The sequence below is a fragment of the Pseudorasbora parva genome, chromosome 14 (genome assembly GCF_024679245.1).
Source record: "Pseudorasbora parva isolate DD20220531a chromosome 14, ASM2467924v1, whole genome shotgun sequence".
NCBI classification, from domain to species: domain Eukaryota; kingdom Metazoa; phylum Chordata; class Actinopteri; order Cypriniformes; family Gobionidae; genus Pseudorasbora; species Pseudorasbora parva.
The window spans coordinates 27,037,499-27,056,340 of record NC_090185.1 but is presented as its reverse complement, the minus strand read 5'-3'; the positions used below and the strand labels follow the sequence as shown (position 1 = coordinate 27,056,340).

Genomic DNA, 18,842 nt, shown 5'->3' with positions numbered 1-18,842 from the left:
TAGCATATAAAAAAATGTTGATGTCATTAACAACTTGCATAGTTTCATGACGGGGTCTCATCGACATGCTAGATTTATGTAAATCCATCAACAGCTGAGGCCAGGGAAAATTAATTTGGAGCTAGAGAGGTCATGCGACATCCGATGGAGCTCGTGGTCAACTGCCCTGAGTTAAGTGCTGACACTTTTGGGTCCTATAATAGAGACTTAAGCTGAATTTTCTGAAAGCTCTGGGAAGAGAAAACTTGAGGCCGACTCACTAGTACTACAGATGCAAACAAAAAATATTTTGTTTCTACTTGTAATGTTTAACGAGTTGTTTGAAAAAAGAGACTTTGCCACTAAGGTCTTACAGTCTGCGACTATATCAGTAACAGATTGCATTGATCTAATCGAAGGGCTTAAAGAGAGCTACACTAAATTCAGAAATGAAGAAAATGACCTTGATAAAGTAATAGCACTGAATGATGATTTGATGAAAAGGCATGACATTGGCCCTCATTTATCAAAAGTGCGTACACCAAATTTCCAGCGTACACCTTGCGTACACCCAAACCCACGGTGACTTTGAGATTTATCAATATGGACGTTGGCGTACGGCACGCTCCAATCCTACGCCAGCTCAGGAGGTGGTGTACGCACGTTTGAGTTAGTGTGAAAATGCGCAGAAAAACAAGTCCTAACACATCACAAAACGCACTGACAAAGATATGCTATATTATGACCCACTGAAAAAAACAATTTCGTTTTTTTTTCACTTCCCTGGTGATGGTCTCGATGGGCGCGTCTCAATCATCTCACTAGTTCAGTAGTCAGGGCACTGATCAGGGAGTCAGCCCATTGACTTATGTCCTAATCAGTGCCCTGACTAGTGGACTAGTGAGATGATTGAGCGCGCCCGATCTCCACGTTGGAGAAGTTTCGCTTCTTTGCCGTCTTCTGTTTGTCCATGGCGTAAAATGAGGGCGTGGGAGAGGCGGAGACTTGAATATATAGGGGCGTGTTATTCTAATCACGATCGTTTTCAGCCGCCACATTTATTAAGGGCAAGTATTGCGTACACCTGGATTGCAGAGGTACGCACAGCTTCCTAAATCAGGCGGTGAGAGGAGTGTAAGCATAATCTTACGCCAACATATACACCAGTTTCTACGCAAGATTGATAAATGAGGGCCATTGTGAATTTGGATGTCACTGGGGTGCTAAAGAGGAAGTTGTGAGCTGTTCGAGTCTACAGTGGGCAAAGCATCACCTGTCATGGACAACTCTGACCTGAACAATTCTAGAATGACATACTAGACCAACAGATCATGGAACTGAACACCCTTGTTAAAGTTGACACGTACGGATCAATGAGAGCTGCCGCTGCTTGCTTGCCTCAGTCTAACACCTTCGGCAAAGAGACTTTATTACATCCTGCCGGTACACACTTTAACATCTCTGTTAAGGATTCTGAACTTGAGGTGTTTGTTCAGGAGCTGGAAAGAAAAGTATCAAATGGAAGCTCATTTCCATCACTTGTGGAGGTGCTCGATGCATGCCCACACAACATCTTTCCAGGAATGTACCGTTTCTTACGAGCCCTCATCACAATTCCCATAACAAGCTGTACTGTCGCACGATTGTTTTCAACAGTAAATGGATAAAAACTGACACCAGAGCAGCAATGTTGACACATAGACTGAACTCTTTGTCCCTGCTCTTCGAATGAGAATTGACTCAATCGTTGGACTATAATGAAATAATTCCATTGTTTATCTCTAAGCCCCGTCGTCTCCTGTTATAATCATCAAAAAAAGGCAAAATACATTTTCTACTATGTAGTTGCCTAGTCGCTGTTTCTTTATTTCATATGGTTTATGTGTCCGCTGAGCCAAACTATGACAAGCATTATTGTTTTCACACACTGTCCATTACTGTATCCACTACTTTCGTGCTGATTTGATGATAGTGTTGAGTTGCGTCTGTCAGAAGCGCGCGTGTGTGTGGTGTGTGCTAATGCTATTCTTACCCTTATGTTCTTAACACAGCTTATGATGACATACAGGCGTGTGCTCTGATTAAACGGTGGTGTATTCAAGCAGGTGTAGGTGTGTTGGATTTTCTCTGGGCCCACCTACATTGTGATTCCTGGCTACGCCAGTGAATGGTACTGTGCTAATTTATCTGTATCTGATTTACAACAAAGAAATGAAGTTCTGCCAGGAAGACTCAAGCGTAACGTCACTAATTACCTTCTCCTCTATCCAATCATTTCCTTTACCGTAGCATATAAAGGTCGTACTTACTGCCGCTTACTTACTACTTACTTACAGAGTTCGCAGATACTGCCGCTTCCCCCCCCCCCCCCCCCCCGAAGACTTCAGGATGTCTTTCACTCCATCCACCCCACCACCACCAGATGGCCCTCTTCCTTACTTCGCAGGGGGTGAGCTGCGCCCCTGCCTCCGTATTCAGGCAGGATACGCAGATTCCGTACCCTCGGAATGCGAATTACGAATGGAGCCTACGCCAAAGAACTTGGTTGCTTGCTGAGCTCCTAAATAAATGTTATTGTTACGGCATTAATTCTCCCGAGTCTTTCTGGCAGAAATATTTTTTTCATTAGAAAAACATATCCCACTTTTTATATTTATTGAGCATATTTAAAGTACAATCCTTGTCAGTGAACTATAAGGATAATTTTTTTTTTTTTTTTTAAACGAGGTAAAATGATCTATTCATTGAGATTTTGATTTTAGGTCATATGGTCCATCCCGATTTTAGGCCCAGTTTGAAGTATTTTAATTCTGTTTTTCAGATCTGCTGGTGATAAGCAGCCCAAACATTATACTAGAGAGACAGGAAGTGATATTAAGCTGCTCAACTAAATGCACTCTGAGCGACAAACAGACTTACATCTGGTACAAGAACGGACGGCAGGTAACGGATGGATTCACTAAAGACAACAAGCTGTACCTGGACTCAGTCAGCAATGAAGAGCTTCAAGAGTATTCCTGTGCTGTAGGAGGTACACATCTCTCATGATACATGTGCTTTAGTGTCAAATTATGCAGCATTAAGATTATGTACTTTATATTTAATTAGTGTTTTCATGTCATAAGTGTATCTTGTTTTTTGAGTGTATCTGAACTTCTGTCTTGTGCTAGAAATCCAGATCACTCCAAGTCGAGAAGAAGGTAACACATCCCTCATGATACATGTTTAGTGTCAAATTATTGCAGCATTAAGATTATGTACTTTATATGTAATTAGCGTGTTGATGTCATAAGTGTATCTTGTTTTTTGAGTGTATCTGAACTTATGTCTTGTGCTAGAAATCCAGATCACTCCGAGTCCAGAAGAAGGTAACACATCTCTCATGATACATGTGCTTTAGTGTGAAGTTATTGCAGCATTAAGATTATGTACTTTATATATAATTAGTGTTTTGATGTCATAAGTGTATCTTGTTTTTTGAGTGTATCTGAATTTCTGTCTTGTGCTAGAAACCAAAACCCCTTCAAGTCCAGAAGAAGGTAACACATCTCTCATGATACATGTGCTTTAGTGTCAGTGATTGTTTCTCTCATGATTCATTTCTTTGTGTTGTGAAGATCCAGTGGACAGCACAGCGTTCAGTCATTCTACAGTCCTTCTGCTGGTGTTTTTACCTCAGTTTCTCATAATAGCGGCTCTGTGGATGTGGTGAGTAAAACATCCAGTGATTCACAACTGCATGATGTACAGTGTGTAACCAGGTGATGGTTAAGGGGAGTTTAAATACTTTTAATGATAGTGCAGTATATATCTGCAGGGAAAATAACGAGGCTCCTTTAAGAAAAGTCAGGTGACGTCATCGCATGTCGGGACAAACACAGGCGCACACTCGCGATGAGGAAGTCACAGAGTTATGCTGTATGTGCGCACGATTGCTGCTTAGGTGTAATTTGATATCGTCCAGGTACGGATATATGCATAATGCTTTCATGAAAGTGTATATTAGCTGTTTACTGGAAGATTGCATTGAATGTAAATTTATATCCATAGGGAGTTGGATGTTTACGCAGGATTGCGTAGATGTGTAAGTGTGGCTGAGCTAACGTACCACCTGTATAGAAGAGGCCTGTTCACGTGAAAGATGTGATATATCAGTGTGTTTAAAAGAAACACAGGAAAAGTGAGTAATGTCCACACTATATTATTTTAAGTGTACTTTTGTAAGTGGTATTACAGTCTAACTGTTTGTGCAGTTCTAAGATGTTGTTTTCTTTTTTTGGTTAGAGTGCCACTACCGTATTATTATTATTACTGCTGTTGTACTTTTTTTGCATTGTTCCTTTATTATTGCACACAAGAAGAGACAACAAATTGTACTTTATACTGTCTTTATTTTTGGGGTTAACCGTTTGTTGTGAAATCTGAAGATATTCTGACATTGCCTTTTGGTTTCTTATGGCTTTTCGCCCCACATACTATAAATAAAAGAAGTAGAGACCCCAACTCAATTGTTAAGGAATAAAATACGAACCTCAACTATATCTGTTGGTCCTGAGTGTCATTTCCATGGCCACATTTGGTACCAGGAGTGGGGTATTCCAAGAGTGTTAGTTTTTTATGTGTGCAATATAAAGGAAATGTAGTGAGATAATGCGGTAGTGGTGAAGATAAGACTAAAGATTCCTGCAAGCGAGGAGAGTGGCGGCTGTGGGGAGCAGAGGGACGGATCGTTGTGGAGCATTGCAGGACCCAGCTAGATTTCATCGGCCAGGGACCAAAAGACTATTGGACAGGTGTTGCATTGGATCAGAGGGACTACAAGCACTTATCCTTTTCAGAGCTTTGTAAAAGAGACTTTTAAGATTTAAACTCTCACAATGTCAGACCCAGTTGATGACCATAGCGGAGATAATTTGACAGAACAAATTAGAGAGTTGCAAAGTAAACATGATCAAGCAATGGAGGCCATTTCCTCACTTAATCAACGGTCTTATGTGTACGTCCCGAGAGAGAGACACATATCACCATATTGCGGCGATATGGAGAAAGATGGCAGGTCAGTCGATGATTTTGTAGAGGAAGTCGAGCGGGTGCTGCGTGCTAGGCATCAGTCCGAGCAGGATCAGTATGACTTTGTAATGTCTCTGTTAAGGGGCACGGCCTTGGAAGAGGTACGTCTTCGCAGTGTTACTGATGATGGGGTTGACGATGTATTCGAGTACCTCAGAGAGGCGTTTAGAGACAGACGCAGTGCACCTCAGCTTTTGCACAGTTTTTACAGCCGAAGACAACTAGAGGGGGAAAGCTTAAGAGACTTCTCTCATGCACTGTCACAAGCCCTCAGCTTGGTTTTAAAATGTTCCCCTGGTGCTATTGCAAACGAACGGGTGGCACTGAGGGATCAATTCATTGAAGGGGTTCATGACCCATCTCTGCGGAGAGAGCTTCGCAAATTCGTGCGAGACCACCCTAGGTGCACAATGATAGAGGTGCGAGATGAAGCACAGCTTTGGTATGTAGAAGAGCCCCCAGCGAGTTCAAAAGTTACTAAGTCTCGTTGTAGTAGTAACATGACACAATGTTCAGTTCTCACGGTGCAAGAAAAAAAACGTGTCACCTTAGAAGATGTTCTTGAAGTGGTAGCTGAACAAGGCAAAGCAATTAGTGAATTGACTCAAGCTGTGAAAAATTTGGCTATAAGGGGTGGTTGTACAAGGGTGGAAACCTCTAGGCCTAGATCTCAGCCAAAATTCACTGAGGATGGACAACCAATATGTTTCAAGTGCCAAGTCGCTGGACATGTGGCAAAGAATTGTCCACAGAAGCAGAGCTCGGTTGCCAGGAGGTCTGTGTCTTCTGACCCGCAGGGAAACGAGAACCCCCGGTTGTTGTGAGTCGGGCAATCCGGGGGGGCCGAACAGACTCAAAAGAGGTGCCTCCAACCTGTGACCAGTTGTTGCAACGAGCTGTTGGCACATGTCCTGTGGTTGAGCTTTCAATTTGTGGTGTCACCACTAAATGCCTATTGGACACAGGCAGCCAGGTGAGCACAATAACTGAGCAGTTTTTCAGAGACCATTTGTGTGGAAAAGATGATGACATTCTCTCCATGGCTGGGTGGCTAAAGCTCACAGCAGCCAATGGGCTTGACATACCCTACCTGGGTTACTTGGAGCTTGAGGTGGAGGCCATGGGAATTAAAATGCCGGATTGTGGCTTTCTAGTGGTCAAAGATCTTTCTAGCCCTGAAAACACAGTGCCGTGCATCCTAGGAATGAATATAATCAGCCGATGTAGACAGCTGGTCCAGGCAGAATTCGATACCACTTTAGGGGGAAAATTAGATTCTGATTGGAGACATGTTTTCCAGAAAGTACAGACATGTACTGTAAAAAGAAAAGCTGTTGTGCGTTTAGCTGGAAAATGGACAGAGCACATACCTGCGGGATCGGTTGTGACAAGTACAGCAACCGGATTTAAGGGGGGTGTCGGGGAAGGAAGTCCTATGTTGTTAGAACCTCTTAGTACTTCATTGCCAGGAGGTCTGGTAGTCATCCCAACCCTCGTTGACCCCCATTGTCCCTGCATACCTGTAAAAATTGTGAATTTTTCCCAGGAGGATGTGTGGTTATCACCCAGGACCCGGCTGGGTATCCTATCAGAGGTGGAGTGCGTGGACAGCTCGCAGCAGTGTGAAGTAAAGTTTCAGCGGATTTCGGCAAACCTTGAACAGGTGACTTTAAATTTGAAGGATGGGCAAAGCAGAGACCATGTGCAGGAAATCTTGGATAAGATTGATGTAGGAGGAACAGAGCATGAGCAAGCTCAGCTTAGGTCATTGTTGAAGAAGTACATTGATATATTTGCCCTAGAGGATGAGGACCTAGGTTATACTGACAAGATCACACATGAAATCCACTTAACTGATGATGAGCCTGTCACACAGCCCTATCGTCGAGTTCCTCCTAATCAGTATAGAGAAGTGAAGGATCACATCTCACAACTGGTGAGGAAAGGAGTCATACGAGAAAGTAATAGTGCCTATGCATCGCCAATCGTGCTGGTACGTAAAGCAGACGGTAGTATCAGGCTATGTGTAGATTATCGAAAGCTAAATCAGAAAACGAAGAAAGATGCCTTTCCCTTACCCCGAATCGATGAAAGCTTTGATGCTCTGCGGGGAGCCTGTTACTTCTCGACAATTGACTTAGCAAGTGGATATCATCAGGTGGCCGTGGCAGAAGGAGACCGGCACAAGACAGCTTTCTCGACTCCTTTTGGCCTATATGAATATCTGCGCATGCCATTCGGGGTCTGCAATGGACCTGCAACCTTTCAAAGGCTGATGCAGGCCACCATGAATGATCTTGTTTTCCAGATTTTGTTAGTTTACCTAGATGATATCCTCGTATATTCCTCAACGTTCCAGGAGCACTTGGTAAGGCTGGAAACTGTATTGAGCCGGCTTCAGGACACTGGTCTCAAGGTCAAATTAGAAAAATGTCACTTTATTCAGTCGGAGGTTGTGTTCCTGGGACATCAGGTATCTGCTAATGGTATTGGCACAGACCCTCAGAAAGTGGCAGTTATAAAACAGTGGCCAGTTCCGTCCACGCTAAAGGAATTGAGATCATTCCTTGGGCTCTGTAGTTACTACAGACGGTTTATTCAGGGGTTCTCTAAGATAGCTGGCCCACTTCATGACGTAGTGAATTTATGTCTGACCCCTGGAAGCTTCAGCAGAACTAATGTCTTTTTGGGGAGTCTGTGGACTGAAGAATGTCAGACCGCTTTTGACACTCTGAAGAATAAACTTACTAGTGCGCCTATCTTAGGGGTGGCAGACTATTCTAAGCCCTTTATTGTAGAGACAGATGCGAGCAGTCAGGGACTGGGGGCCGTTTTATATCAGCAACAGGGAGATGTAAAACGTGCCATTGCCTTTGCAAGTAGACGGTTGAGAGATGCAGAAAAAAACGATACAAACTACAGCAGCATGAAACTTGAGCTGCTTGCTCTCAAGTGGGCGATTGTTGAGAAGTTTCGGGGGTATTTGTTGGGGTCCAAATTTACTGTGATCACTGACAATAATCCTCTGTGCCACTTGAAGACAGCAAGGTTTGGAGCGATTGAACAAAGATGGATTTCACAGTTATCTATCTTTGATTTTGATGTCCGGTATCGTCCGGGGCATCGGAACACAGTTGCTGACACACTGTCTAGACAGCCGTTTGCAGGGGAGCCTGAGACAGCTTCTGAGGATGCAGAGTATGATGGATGTGTGGCAGTATGTGGTTGGATTCATCGTGGTACAGACCTGGACCCTGCACTGGTGGCTGCTGGAATGTACTGCTGTAAAGTGAGGCAAATGCGAGCTGGAGTGTCTAACTCCCTGGATGATGGTAATGGACTAGGGCAGGGAAATACTTCCACCTTTCCAGGCTATTCAGCTGATCAATTAATTGGCTTTCAGCAGCAAGACTTTGTAATTAGTGGATTCAGGAAGTTTTGGGATAAAAAGAGAAAACCCCATGGAAAGGAGCTAAAATCTCTGCCAAAATCTGTTCGGTCAATGCTGAAGCACTGGAACAGCATCAGGGAGCGCCAAGGTCTGCTGTACCGTGTCTTCGAGGATGTCAGGCATGGGGAATGTTCTCAGCTCTTGTTACCTCTCAGCTTGAAAAGGCCTGTCCTGGAGTATGTGCACAATACTATGGGGCACCAAGGTGTCGAGCGTACCCTCCAATTGTTGAGGCGCAGGTGCTTCTGGATAGGGATGCACAATGATGTGGACGACTGGATAAAAAATTGTCAGCGATGTGTGATCTCTAAGCTGCCACAGCCAAGGGTCCACCCTCCCATGAAATCGTTCCTGGCTTCCAGACCTCTTGAAGTAATCGCTGTGGACTTCACTGTCCTGGAACCTGCATCCGATGGGAGGGAAAATGTTCTTGTAATCACCGACATTTTTACAAAGTTCACTCAGGCCTTCCCTACCCGAGATCAGAAAGCAGACACAACTGCCAAGGTGCTGCTTAGAGAGTGGTTCATGAAGTATGGTATTCCGACACGTCTGCATTCTGATCAGGGCCGTAATTTTGAGAGTGAGGTGGTGGCTGAACTTTGTAAGCTTTATGGGGTAAAAAAGAGCCGCACCACTCCATACCACCCTACTGGCAACGCTCAGTGCGAGCGCTTCAATAGGACACTACATGACCTGTTGAGAACGCTGCCACCTGAGAAGAAACGCAGATGGCCCGAATACCTACCAGAGCTGGTTTATGCATATAATGCAACACCTCATGCGACCACTGGCTATTCTCCATATTATTTATTGTTTGGAGTTGATCCTTATCTGCCAGTGGATTCCCTGCTGGGACAAGAGCAAGTTGTAAACCAGAAACATGACTGGCTGTCGGTCCATCAAAAACGTCTAAATGATGCACATACCAGGGCAAGGGAGTATTCTGAACAAAAGGCTGCTGAGCGCATCTCTTTGGACAAGGATAGAGTCCATTGCCCGAGGATTGAGGTCGGGGCACTGGTGTACCTGAGGAACAGGCCCGTAGGGCGTCACAAAATCCAGGATGCCTGGGGGCCAACCATATATCGGGTTGTAGGGATTATGAATAACACCTACACAGTGGAGCCATTGGAAGGTGGGCCTGCAAAGAGAGTTAACAGGGTTGACATCAGGCCCTGTGTGAATCATCCTACTCCTGCCCCTAGGAGAAGGTCAAAGGCACAAAAGGAAAAGTCGGAGTCCCACAAGGAAACTGAGTCAGAGGATTCAGAGGAGGGTGAAGTTTTGATGGAGAAGAGATCTTGTGTGCCTGCAGTAAGAGATCTTGGCACCAAATCTGTGGGCCAACAGGACGAAGGACATGTGTCCGATGTGGTATTCAACAGAGAATCGGTTGATTCTGCTCATGCCAATACCTTATCAGAGCCTACTGACACATCGGAGACCGAGGAAAGGCTGGATGCAACTACCAGCGTGTTAACTCATCCTGTTGCTGCACCACGGCGACTTAGTAGGAGGCCAAATGCTGGGCAGCATTCAAATTTGCACCATGAGCCAAGGTCTGTCCTGGACTGTACCTCTATAAGTCCGGCGGCAGTTTCACAGATATTGGCTGATTTGAGTTCTGTGTTATTTAGGGAAGCAGTGAAAGAGATCAAGAGTACTCTGGTTTGAAATGAGTAATCGATGACGCTTACCCTAATGCAGGGGAGAATGTAACCAGGTGATGGTTAAGGGGAGTTTAAATACTTTTAATGATAGTGCAGTATATATCTGCAGGGAAAATAACGAGGCTCCTTTAAGAAAAGTCAGGTGACGTCATCGCATGTCGGGACAAACACAGGCGCACACTCGCGATGAGGAAGTCACAGAGTTATGCTGTATGTGCGCACGATTGCTGCTTAGGTGTAATTTGATATCGTCCAGGTACGGATATATGCATAATGCTTTCATGAAAGTGTATATTAGCTGTTTACTGGAAGATTGCATTGAATGTAAATTTATATCCATAGGGAGTTGGATGTTTACGCAGGATTGCGTAGATGTGTAAGTGTGGCTGAGCTAACGTACCACCTGTATAGAAGAGGCCTGTTCACGTGAAAGATGTGATATATCAGTGTGTTTAAAAGAAACACAGGAAAAGTGAGTAATGTCCACACTATATTATTTTAAGTGTACTTTTGTAAGTGGTATTACAGTCTAACTGTTTGTGCAGTTCTAAGATGTTGTTTTCTTTTTTTGGTTAGAGTGCCACTACCGTATTATTATTATTACTGCTGTTGTACTTTTTTTGCATTGTTCCTTTATTATTGCACACAAGAAGAGACAACAAATTGTACTTTATACTGTCTTTATTTTTGGGGTTAACCGTTTGTTGTGAAATCTGAAGATATTCTGACATTGCCTTTTGGTTTCTTATGGCTTTTCGCCCCACATACTATAAATAAAAGAAGTAGAGACCCCAACTCAATTGTTAAGGAATAAAATACGAACCTCAACTATATCTGTTGGTCCTGAGTGTCATTTCCATGGCCACAAGTGAATATAATGAAATGAATCCAAATTATTAGAATGTGAATTATTATTCAGCAGGTTTTTCATCAGAATGTATCTAATCTCAAAACCAAACTGAAAACAAAAGTGAAGGTGTGTAATTGTGTATATAATATACTGTAAGAGACTCAATGACAAAAACATTGTTGTAAATGTATTTAATGTCTTTCTAATTAGTCTGTCTCAGAATCTGATGTTCCACATCTGTTCCTCTGTCCATCAGAGCTGATGGAGTGATGTCATTGTGAGATCGTTACCTAGCAACATCAGTGATACAGTGATGTCAGTGTTATTAATGACTGCAGTCTTCATAATCAAACTAAACTAGAACAAAACGACAGTCCATGCAGGTTTATGTCATCCATTACATTCCCCCTCCTGATAAATGTAAGAATTGCTTTCAATTATATATATATATATATATATATATATATATATATATATATATATATATATATATATATATATATATATATATATATATATATATATATATATATATATATATAAAGATTGTATATATTAATGATAAGGCTGTAATAATTAGTTGTACAAAAAGCTGAGCTCCAACACCCTGCAATAAAGCAATACATCTCACTAATCTGGAGAGAAGATCTCAGAGAAAGAGTGAAGGACATCGACCTGCCATGAACTTCTCCCCCTGATTCAAGTCACAGAATGTTTAATACCACAGATGATGTATCTCGTGAATCTTGTTTTTTATTTATTAATTGGTAAAATTGTCTCAACTTCACTGCAGTCACTGGTATGAGGAAAAATTGAAGTTTATGAGAATTCTGTTCTCCTTTTTGAGTGATTTCTTCAAGATATGTGATCCTCTCCACTGAAGACCAGGTGTTTGTGAAACAAATATTTACAACCCTTATGTAAGAAACTATTTTTATATTTCTTTGAAAATGTGTTTTTTTTATTTCATGCTGATCAGCTGTGTACCATACATTCTTGTTTAATTATTTTTAGTTTCAAACACATGTTTAATTTTCAAGTTATGTCTGGCCAAAATAAATGTTAATCTTGATTTATTCCACATCATTCTGAAATCATTATTTTTGTCATGAATAGCGCTTCCCCAGTTCATCCTACAGATCGCCGGAGGGAGCCATCACCGGAATACTGAGGCACGATCATTCGGACTCCAATTCCCATGGGCCCTCATTCCTAGGACTGATTACGCTCACACCTGCACTGCATCACACACCCTATTTAAGATACACAGGTGGCCGGTTTTCTGTAATGAAGGGTCAACAGGGAGTGGATCCATTTGCAGCTTTATTTGAGACAGCAGTAGTGGTGGTTAAATGAAGCTTTCCAGCCTGATGTGTTGAAAAGTGGTTCATTTCTTGAGGCTTCGAATGCACACTAGACACCTGCTGGTCAATGCAAAAATTTTATATATATATATAGACAAGACCCACCCACTTTTTACGACCAACGATGTTGGACCACTCACTTTTATTGTCTCTAATTCAGTACATGTCTGTTTAACTACCCCTAACCAAAAAAACAAAAACAAAAAAACTTAAACACATGTTAGACGCTTTATTTCCACTTTTCTAATATTTTCTCAATTTTTATTAAAAATAAATGCCTTTCCGATCTGATATGTGATGTGAAAAGGGAGTGGAACAAGTGTGGCTACAGGCGGATTGGAACCCCTGATTGATTTGCGTCAGAACTTTATGTCATGCATTTTACCGCTACACAGTCACGATTAAACACTTGGTGATTTCCGTAATTTTGTAAGCTCCAATCAGTCGTTTAGTAAACGGCAGTATATTTGTATTTAATGTAAATATGGCGTCAAACGTTAAACGGTAGTAAAAAATAAATTACCCACCCACTTTTTATTTGCTTCAGACGATATATATATATATATTGGGGGGAGAGGACGCTGGCGTTGTCTGTTCGCCGCTTCTCCACCCACAAATGATCATGTTAATGTACTATTAGATTTACATTTTATTTTATTTCCTTATGTTTGTGACTAGTCTAACAGTCAGAGCTACAATTGGGACTGTTGCTGATTGCTGGCAGCCACTGAGAGGTCGTTGTTCGTCGTTTCGCCGTTTTCAACCGCTTCTCTAATGTTTACGTTTGAATTGCTGCGGTTGGTTTCTGGTTTTGGAGGACATTTGATGTTTCTCGCCACGGGTGCTCACTGGTGGTCTCCCTTGGGCTTGGGCTGCATGGTGGCTGAAGTTTGCACCGGGCTAGCGTCATCCGGGCTCTCGTCGTCGGCGTCCGGCATGATGTTGGGATGTTCTGCTTCTCGGCTGCGCCGCTGTTCCGTCCTGCATTGCGACCGTGGAGCGGCTTGGACATCTGCGCCGGCCCCGGTGTGTCCACAGAAGTGCCCGGAGGAATGTTCTGACTCCTGCATGGTGCTGCAGCGATCCCCATCGTTTGAATCATCATGAAGAAGACCCATCATCTGGTTTTCAGCTGTCGTGCCTCGGCGATGTCATCGGGACACTGCCGCTGGGAGAAATCTGAAACATGGAGTGGACCACAGTGTGCCGCGGAGCTAACAGAGACTTCCACCATCAGCTGTTTTCTGTCCACCATCAGCTCTGTTTCTGTTCACCATCAGCTCTGTTTCTGTTCACCATCAGCTCTGTTTCTGTTCACCATCAGCTCTGTTTCTGTTCTGTTTTCTGTGTTGGTTGACTGTTTGTAGTATTCTATATTTTTACTTGTTATTCATTTTTTGTTGTTATCCCCCCCCCCCCCCCCCCCCGTTGCACTTTGAGATTCTTCGGAATGAAAAGTGCATTATAAATAAAATCTATTATTATTATATATATATATATATATATATATATATATATATATATATACACACCTCTATAATCATTCATGTATTTATGCTTAGTGTTTCATCATTTTGTAACTGGGGAGTTTAACAGAGGGAAATGGAGTTCTTTAGATTGGGTGGACTTGAGAGAGGGTAGTGGTAGTGCTGTTTTTGTGTGCAATAAACTGCCATAACTTTAAAAGACTATATCTCAGTTTGCATTGAACTTTCAGCGCTGTAATTTTACCGATACTGTTTATGCTCAAGCAGCAACATTACACACTAACTAAAGTTAAAAAAAGTTAAATGATACCACCCCTTTAACGTCAGATTAAATTATTCATGGGCTCAGAGTTAAAATTACTTATATATTTTTGTTTAAATAGAAGAACTGTAACCACAGTAATTGAAGCCTGTTATTGTGTTCAGTTGTTGTATTTCACGAGTTCCAGACCGCCAGAGAAGGTCAAACATGGTGAAAAAAGGGTTGATTTTGCGTTGGATCAGTTTCTTTTAAGTCATATTGGATATTGGATTGGATTGGACTGTTTCAGACCCATTGGTTATCCAGTGTCTTCACAAACGCGGTGTTCCAGCCACTGGGGTTGAGGTGAGTGTTGTGAAAACTCACCCAGGGTTCTTGGTTTCACCGTGAGTGTATACCTATTGCACTCAATTGTGTTAAAGCTGCGCTTACCAGTAAACCAGGGTGTTAGTGTTCACGTACAATTACTGTGGCAACCACTTGACACATATTATTGGAGTGCTATATTTATCGCTGCTATTAACCATTGGTTGACCAGGGTTGTTTTTCTTAAAGGAAAAGACGTTATGGCTGCCTCATGTTGTAAATATTCAGGTCCTATGGATCTTATGGATGCTTATATACAATGCCCTGCCTGTCTAGACATCAAACATCTCAGGGAGGCTTTAACTGACCCTTGTCCAGAAGGTAAGGCGACAAAGGATGTCAAAATTTGAACCTGTCTTTTAAGTTTATTTGACACCATTGAAAACCAAAGCTCAGATTGGTAGCAAGCGCTCAGCTGGCAAAACTGATGGTCTTCCAATTAAGAAGCAGACGCCAGATACAACACTACTGCACCAGGTAGCTGAGCTATCTAATGCTGTACTATGAGGCTTTGTTGGCGAGGTTGTTTGCTTCTGCTACTGTCAGTGTCAGTACCTAATTCCTTGTTGACTAGGTTTGAACCAGCAGCTGAGTGTTCTAGGGAGGAATTGGATACATTGCATTTAGCAGCCTCAGATTATGTCGCTGATGAACGGGACCGTTATACATTCTTAGAGGAGACTGTGCATGTTCAGTCTCAGCACTCTCATAGTGATGGGACCTCAAGTATTTAATCTGCTGATTCTTCAGGGGCATTTTCATTGCAAGACACAATCAAGATGGCCCTTACTAAGTTTAATTTGGACCTACCTTCTCTGATACTGAGGCCTTCAAACCTTGAGTCGTCCGGTTGTTCGACCAGAAGATTTCCTGATACCTAACTGTCCTGACTTTACTGAGGTTGTTCTCTCAAAATTTTGCTCTGCCCCAACTTCCAGACCGGTTCAGGAAGCATGCACTTAAGAGGCAAAGGCTGAAGCCCAGGAGAAGGGGCTCGGTTACGTGCCTCCTGTAGAGCCGTGTATTTCTTCTTTGGTGGTATCTCCGGATGGGGCCCTTGACCCCTTTAAATCGAGTGTGTCGTCACTGACACATTCAACAAAGCTGTATTCATGTTACCGTAACACTTCAAACTTCAATTATCAAAACAATTCAAATAGCTTCTGACAGTAAACATCATGCACTTTTCGTTAATATACGGCTTATTACGGTAATGTCATGATTTCCGTCAGCAAATCGCCACGGCTTTCTGGGGGAGCGGAGGGGATTTGAGGGATTCGAATGGAGATACACTTTGTTTAGAGTTTTTGAGGATTTTTTTTTACTATAAAACATAATTAAAAACAGACAAAAACATTGAGAAGACAGAGTATACAGGAGAGGAGGCGATTGAGTTTATTTTTGACACTTGGAAGGAGGCTAAGAGGGACTCTTCATGCATCTTAGAATGTGAGTGGTACGTGTGTGTGTGTATATGTGTTTGCATAAATGTGCATCCATGTATGTGTGTGCGTGTACATGCATTCATGTTTGCATGCATGTGTATGCCTTCATGTGTTTGCATGCATGTGTGCCTTCACGTGTTTGCTTGCATGTGTGTGCCTTCACGTGTTTGCTTACATGTGTGTGCCTTCACGTGTTTGCATGCATGTGTATGCCTTCACGTGTTTGCATGCATGTGTGCCTTCATGTGTTTGCATGCATGTGTGTGCCTTCATGTGTTTGCTTGCATGTGTGTGCCTTCCCGTGTTTGCATGCATGTGTATGCCTTCACGTGTTTGCATGCATGTGTGTGCCTTCATGTGTTTGCTTGCATGTGTGTCTTCATGTGTTTGCTTGCATGTTTGTGCCTTCCCGTGTTTGCATGCATGTGTGTGCCTTCATGTGTTTGCTTGCATGTGTGTGCCTTCCCGTGTTTGCATGCATGTGTGTGCCTTCACGTGTTTGCATGCGTGTGTGTGTGTGTGTGTGTGTGTGTGTGTGTGTGTGTGTGTGTGTGTGTGTGTGTGTGTGCGCGCATGTGCATGTGCATGTGTGTGTGATACAGCTTTGGAAAAAATTAAGAGACCACTTAAAATAGAATTGTCAATGTTAAGTGGTCTCTTCATTTTTTTCCAGAGCTGTATGTACATAACTGTGTTGGCATGCGTGTGTGCAAGTAACTGCAGGGTTTATTTTTATTATTTCATTGTTATTGTGGTTGTTGTATTCATAACTTTTATGGTTTTCTTTTTTCCTTTCTTCAATTTAGCTTTTACTAATGTATTGTTTTGTAATGGAAAACACATGTTTAAATATACAGTGAGTTTGTAACACAAGCTGTTTTTTTTTCAGTGTGGCTTCTACAGAAGCAAATACGTCATCTATTAGTAATTTGTTTTTAGTTTAGAAGAAGTATGCTAATAGAACACTTCTTTTTCATAAGAGAAGTCAGAGCACTCCAAAAATTCTGTTTGCAAGTTGTTATTATGAGTTCCACGAGGACATGAATGCTTTTTAATAGTTGGAATAGTGTTATTACATTAATTATGAAACTATGTGAATGTACATTTGTAGCAATCCTAAAGATTGATTAGATGGTTCAGGTGTTTGATAAGAGTTGGAGCTAAGCAGGAAAGAGAAACCTCCCCATAGGGTGTAATTTCAACTTCCTTTTTAAAGATATTTTGACACTTCTGATGTTATTTCTTTCCTCTTCTCTAATATAAGCATAAAATGAAGTCAGAAAATGAAAATGAAGCCTAACATAGCATTACTTCTCATTACTTGCACATTACTTAGTCAAATGCAAATGCAGTCAAATGTAACCTTTGTCTAAAATCAAAAGAACTATCGATATCGCACACTAGCGATTAAAACAAATTAAAAAATAATGTCTTGCACTTTTTGCACTTGCAATGACATTTTTTGTGCTGTGAACCTCTTGAATTCAAACAGAATTAAATAATGACAACAATAAGAAAAGAACAAATGTGCATCTTGTCACAGCATTAGAGTTTACTTACAGTTCTGTTGTGTCTAATATGAATAGACCCAAGCTATTCCCAGATATTGCCAGATAATCACTTTACCTTTATCATACTTTTAACACACTTGGATAGTTTGTGATCCTGTCTGTCATCCTTTCTTGTGCCCTCACTTTGCCAGTTAAATGCTATATTGTTATAATCATTCTGGATAGCCCACAGTCATTATGCTACATCATATCACCTTCTAATGGATGGTAAATGCTCTGTAGTAGCCTATGTTTTGTCATTTTAGAATGTTAAGTTCTATTTCTTTAGTTATTTTGGTGAAAGTAAATCAAAGTAATACAGGAGTAATGTATTGCATTAGAGTTCTGAGACAGTGATATAGTAATGTAAAGAGTTACTTTTAAATAACAGTCACAAGCGATCTATAATGTATTACAGTTTGAAGTAACTTGACCAACACTGGACGTGGAGTAAAATGTGTTAAGAGCTCGCTCAAGTACTGGGGAGCTAAACTATTCAGTGCTTTGTAAGTAATTAGAGAGATTTTAAAATGTATGCTCGTTTTGGACCAGCTGCATTTTATTGAAGCGAGCAGGGCACCCAGTAGAGCATTACAATAATCTAGCCTTGTAGTCATTAACACATGAACTAACTGTCCAGCATTTGTCATTGAAAGCATGTGTTATAATTTAGATATATTTTTAAATCAGCACTAGGTAACTTTTGCTCTCAGGGTCCCCCTACAGTTGGGAAACAGTATTGTCCTCTACTACTGTTGTAAACTCTGTCATCCTACATCAGGGGATGCGCCATACAGTAAAAGAAAGGGATGCGTGCATGCATTTGTTTACATGACAACCATGATAGCCCTGAACTAGTGATGTGCGGGTGGTCTCATAACCCACGGACCCCGCGGCTCGGGTTGAGGCGGGTAAAGAAATTGTCACTTTATTTGCAAAGAGGGTTGGGTCATTAAAAACAAAATTTAAAAAAAAGTCTGTGTATGTTGCATGCAATTCCCTATAGCCTATATTAAATATGTGGTAATATCTATTACATATTTTATTAGGTTCTTTGATAAGGTTACAATACGACGGCCATAGCAACGTAACTTGCGTGATGTTCCCAAACCTTTTGTGTCACATGACACGCCAAATGATCACGATGCTCACGTTTACAAGCCAGCGTCATTATAGAAGCCTAGTCTATTGGTTACCGTTTTACAGAATCTATATGATACTTCAATTCTTGAAGTTTGAGTTGTAGGTAATAACCATATATTGTCAATATCATAATATCAAGCTACCATAGATGAATCTGCAAATTTGAAAAATCAATTTGCATTATAGCTTGAGGCAAGACAAA

The 18,842-nt window shown here is 41.7% G+C and overlaps 1 protein-coding gene and 1 long non-coding RNA gene across 3 annotated transcripts in view; both read left to right on the top strand.

The window, feature by feature from the left end:
• Positions 1 to 18,842, top strand: part of LOC137040470 (uncharacterized) — a 66,425-nt gene that overhangs the window by 6,628 nt on the left and 40,955 nt on the right. The window contains exon 3 of one of the 2 annotated variants that reach the window (XM_067416126.1): positions 2,031 to 2,090. The exons of the other annotated variant lie outside the window; for it this stretch is intronic. Coding sequence (XP_067272227.1) covers positions 2,031 to 2,090 — 60 coding nt within the window. The remainder of the gene's footprint in view (positions 1 to 2,030; positions 2,091 to 18,842) is intronic. 2 annotated transcript variants of the gene reach the window in all.
• Positions 3,593 to 11,437, top strand: LOC137039555 (uncharacterized). The gene is made up of 3 exons (XR_010897691.1): positions 3,593 to 3,687; positions 11,096 to 11,149; positions 11,280 to 11,437. It is a non-coding gene; the product is annotated as an uncharacterized lncRNA (long non-coding RNA).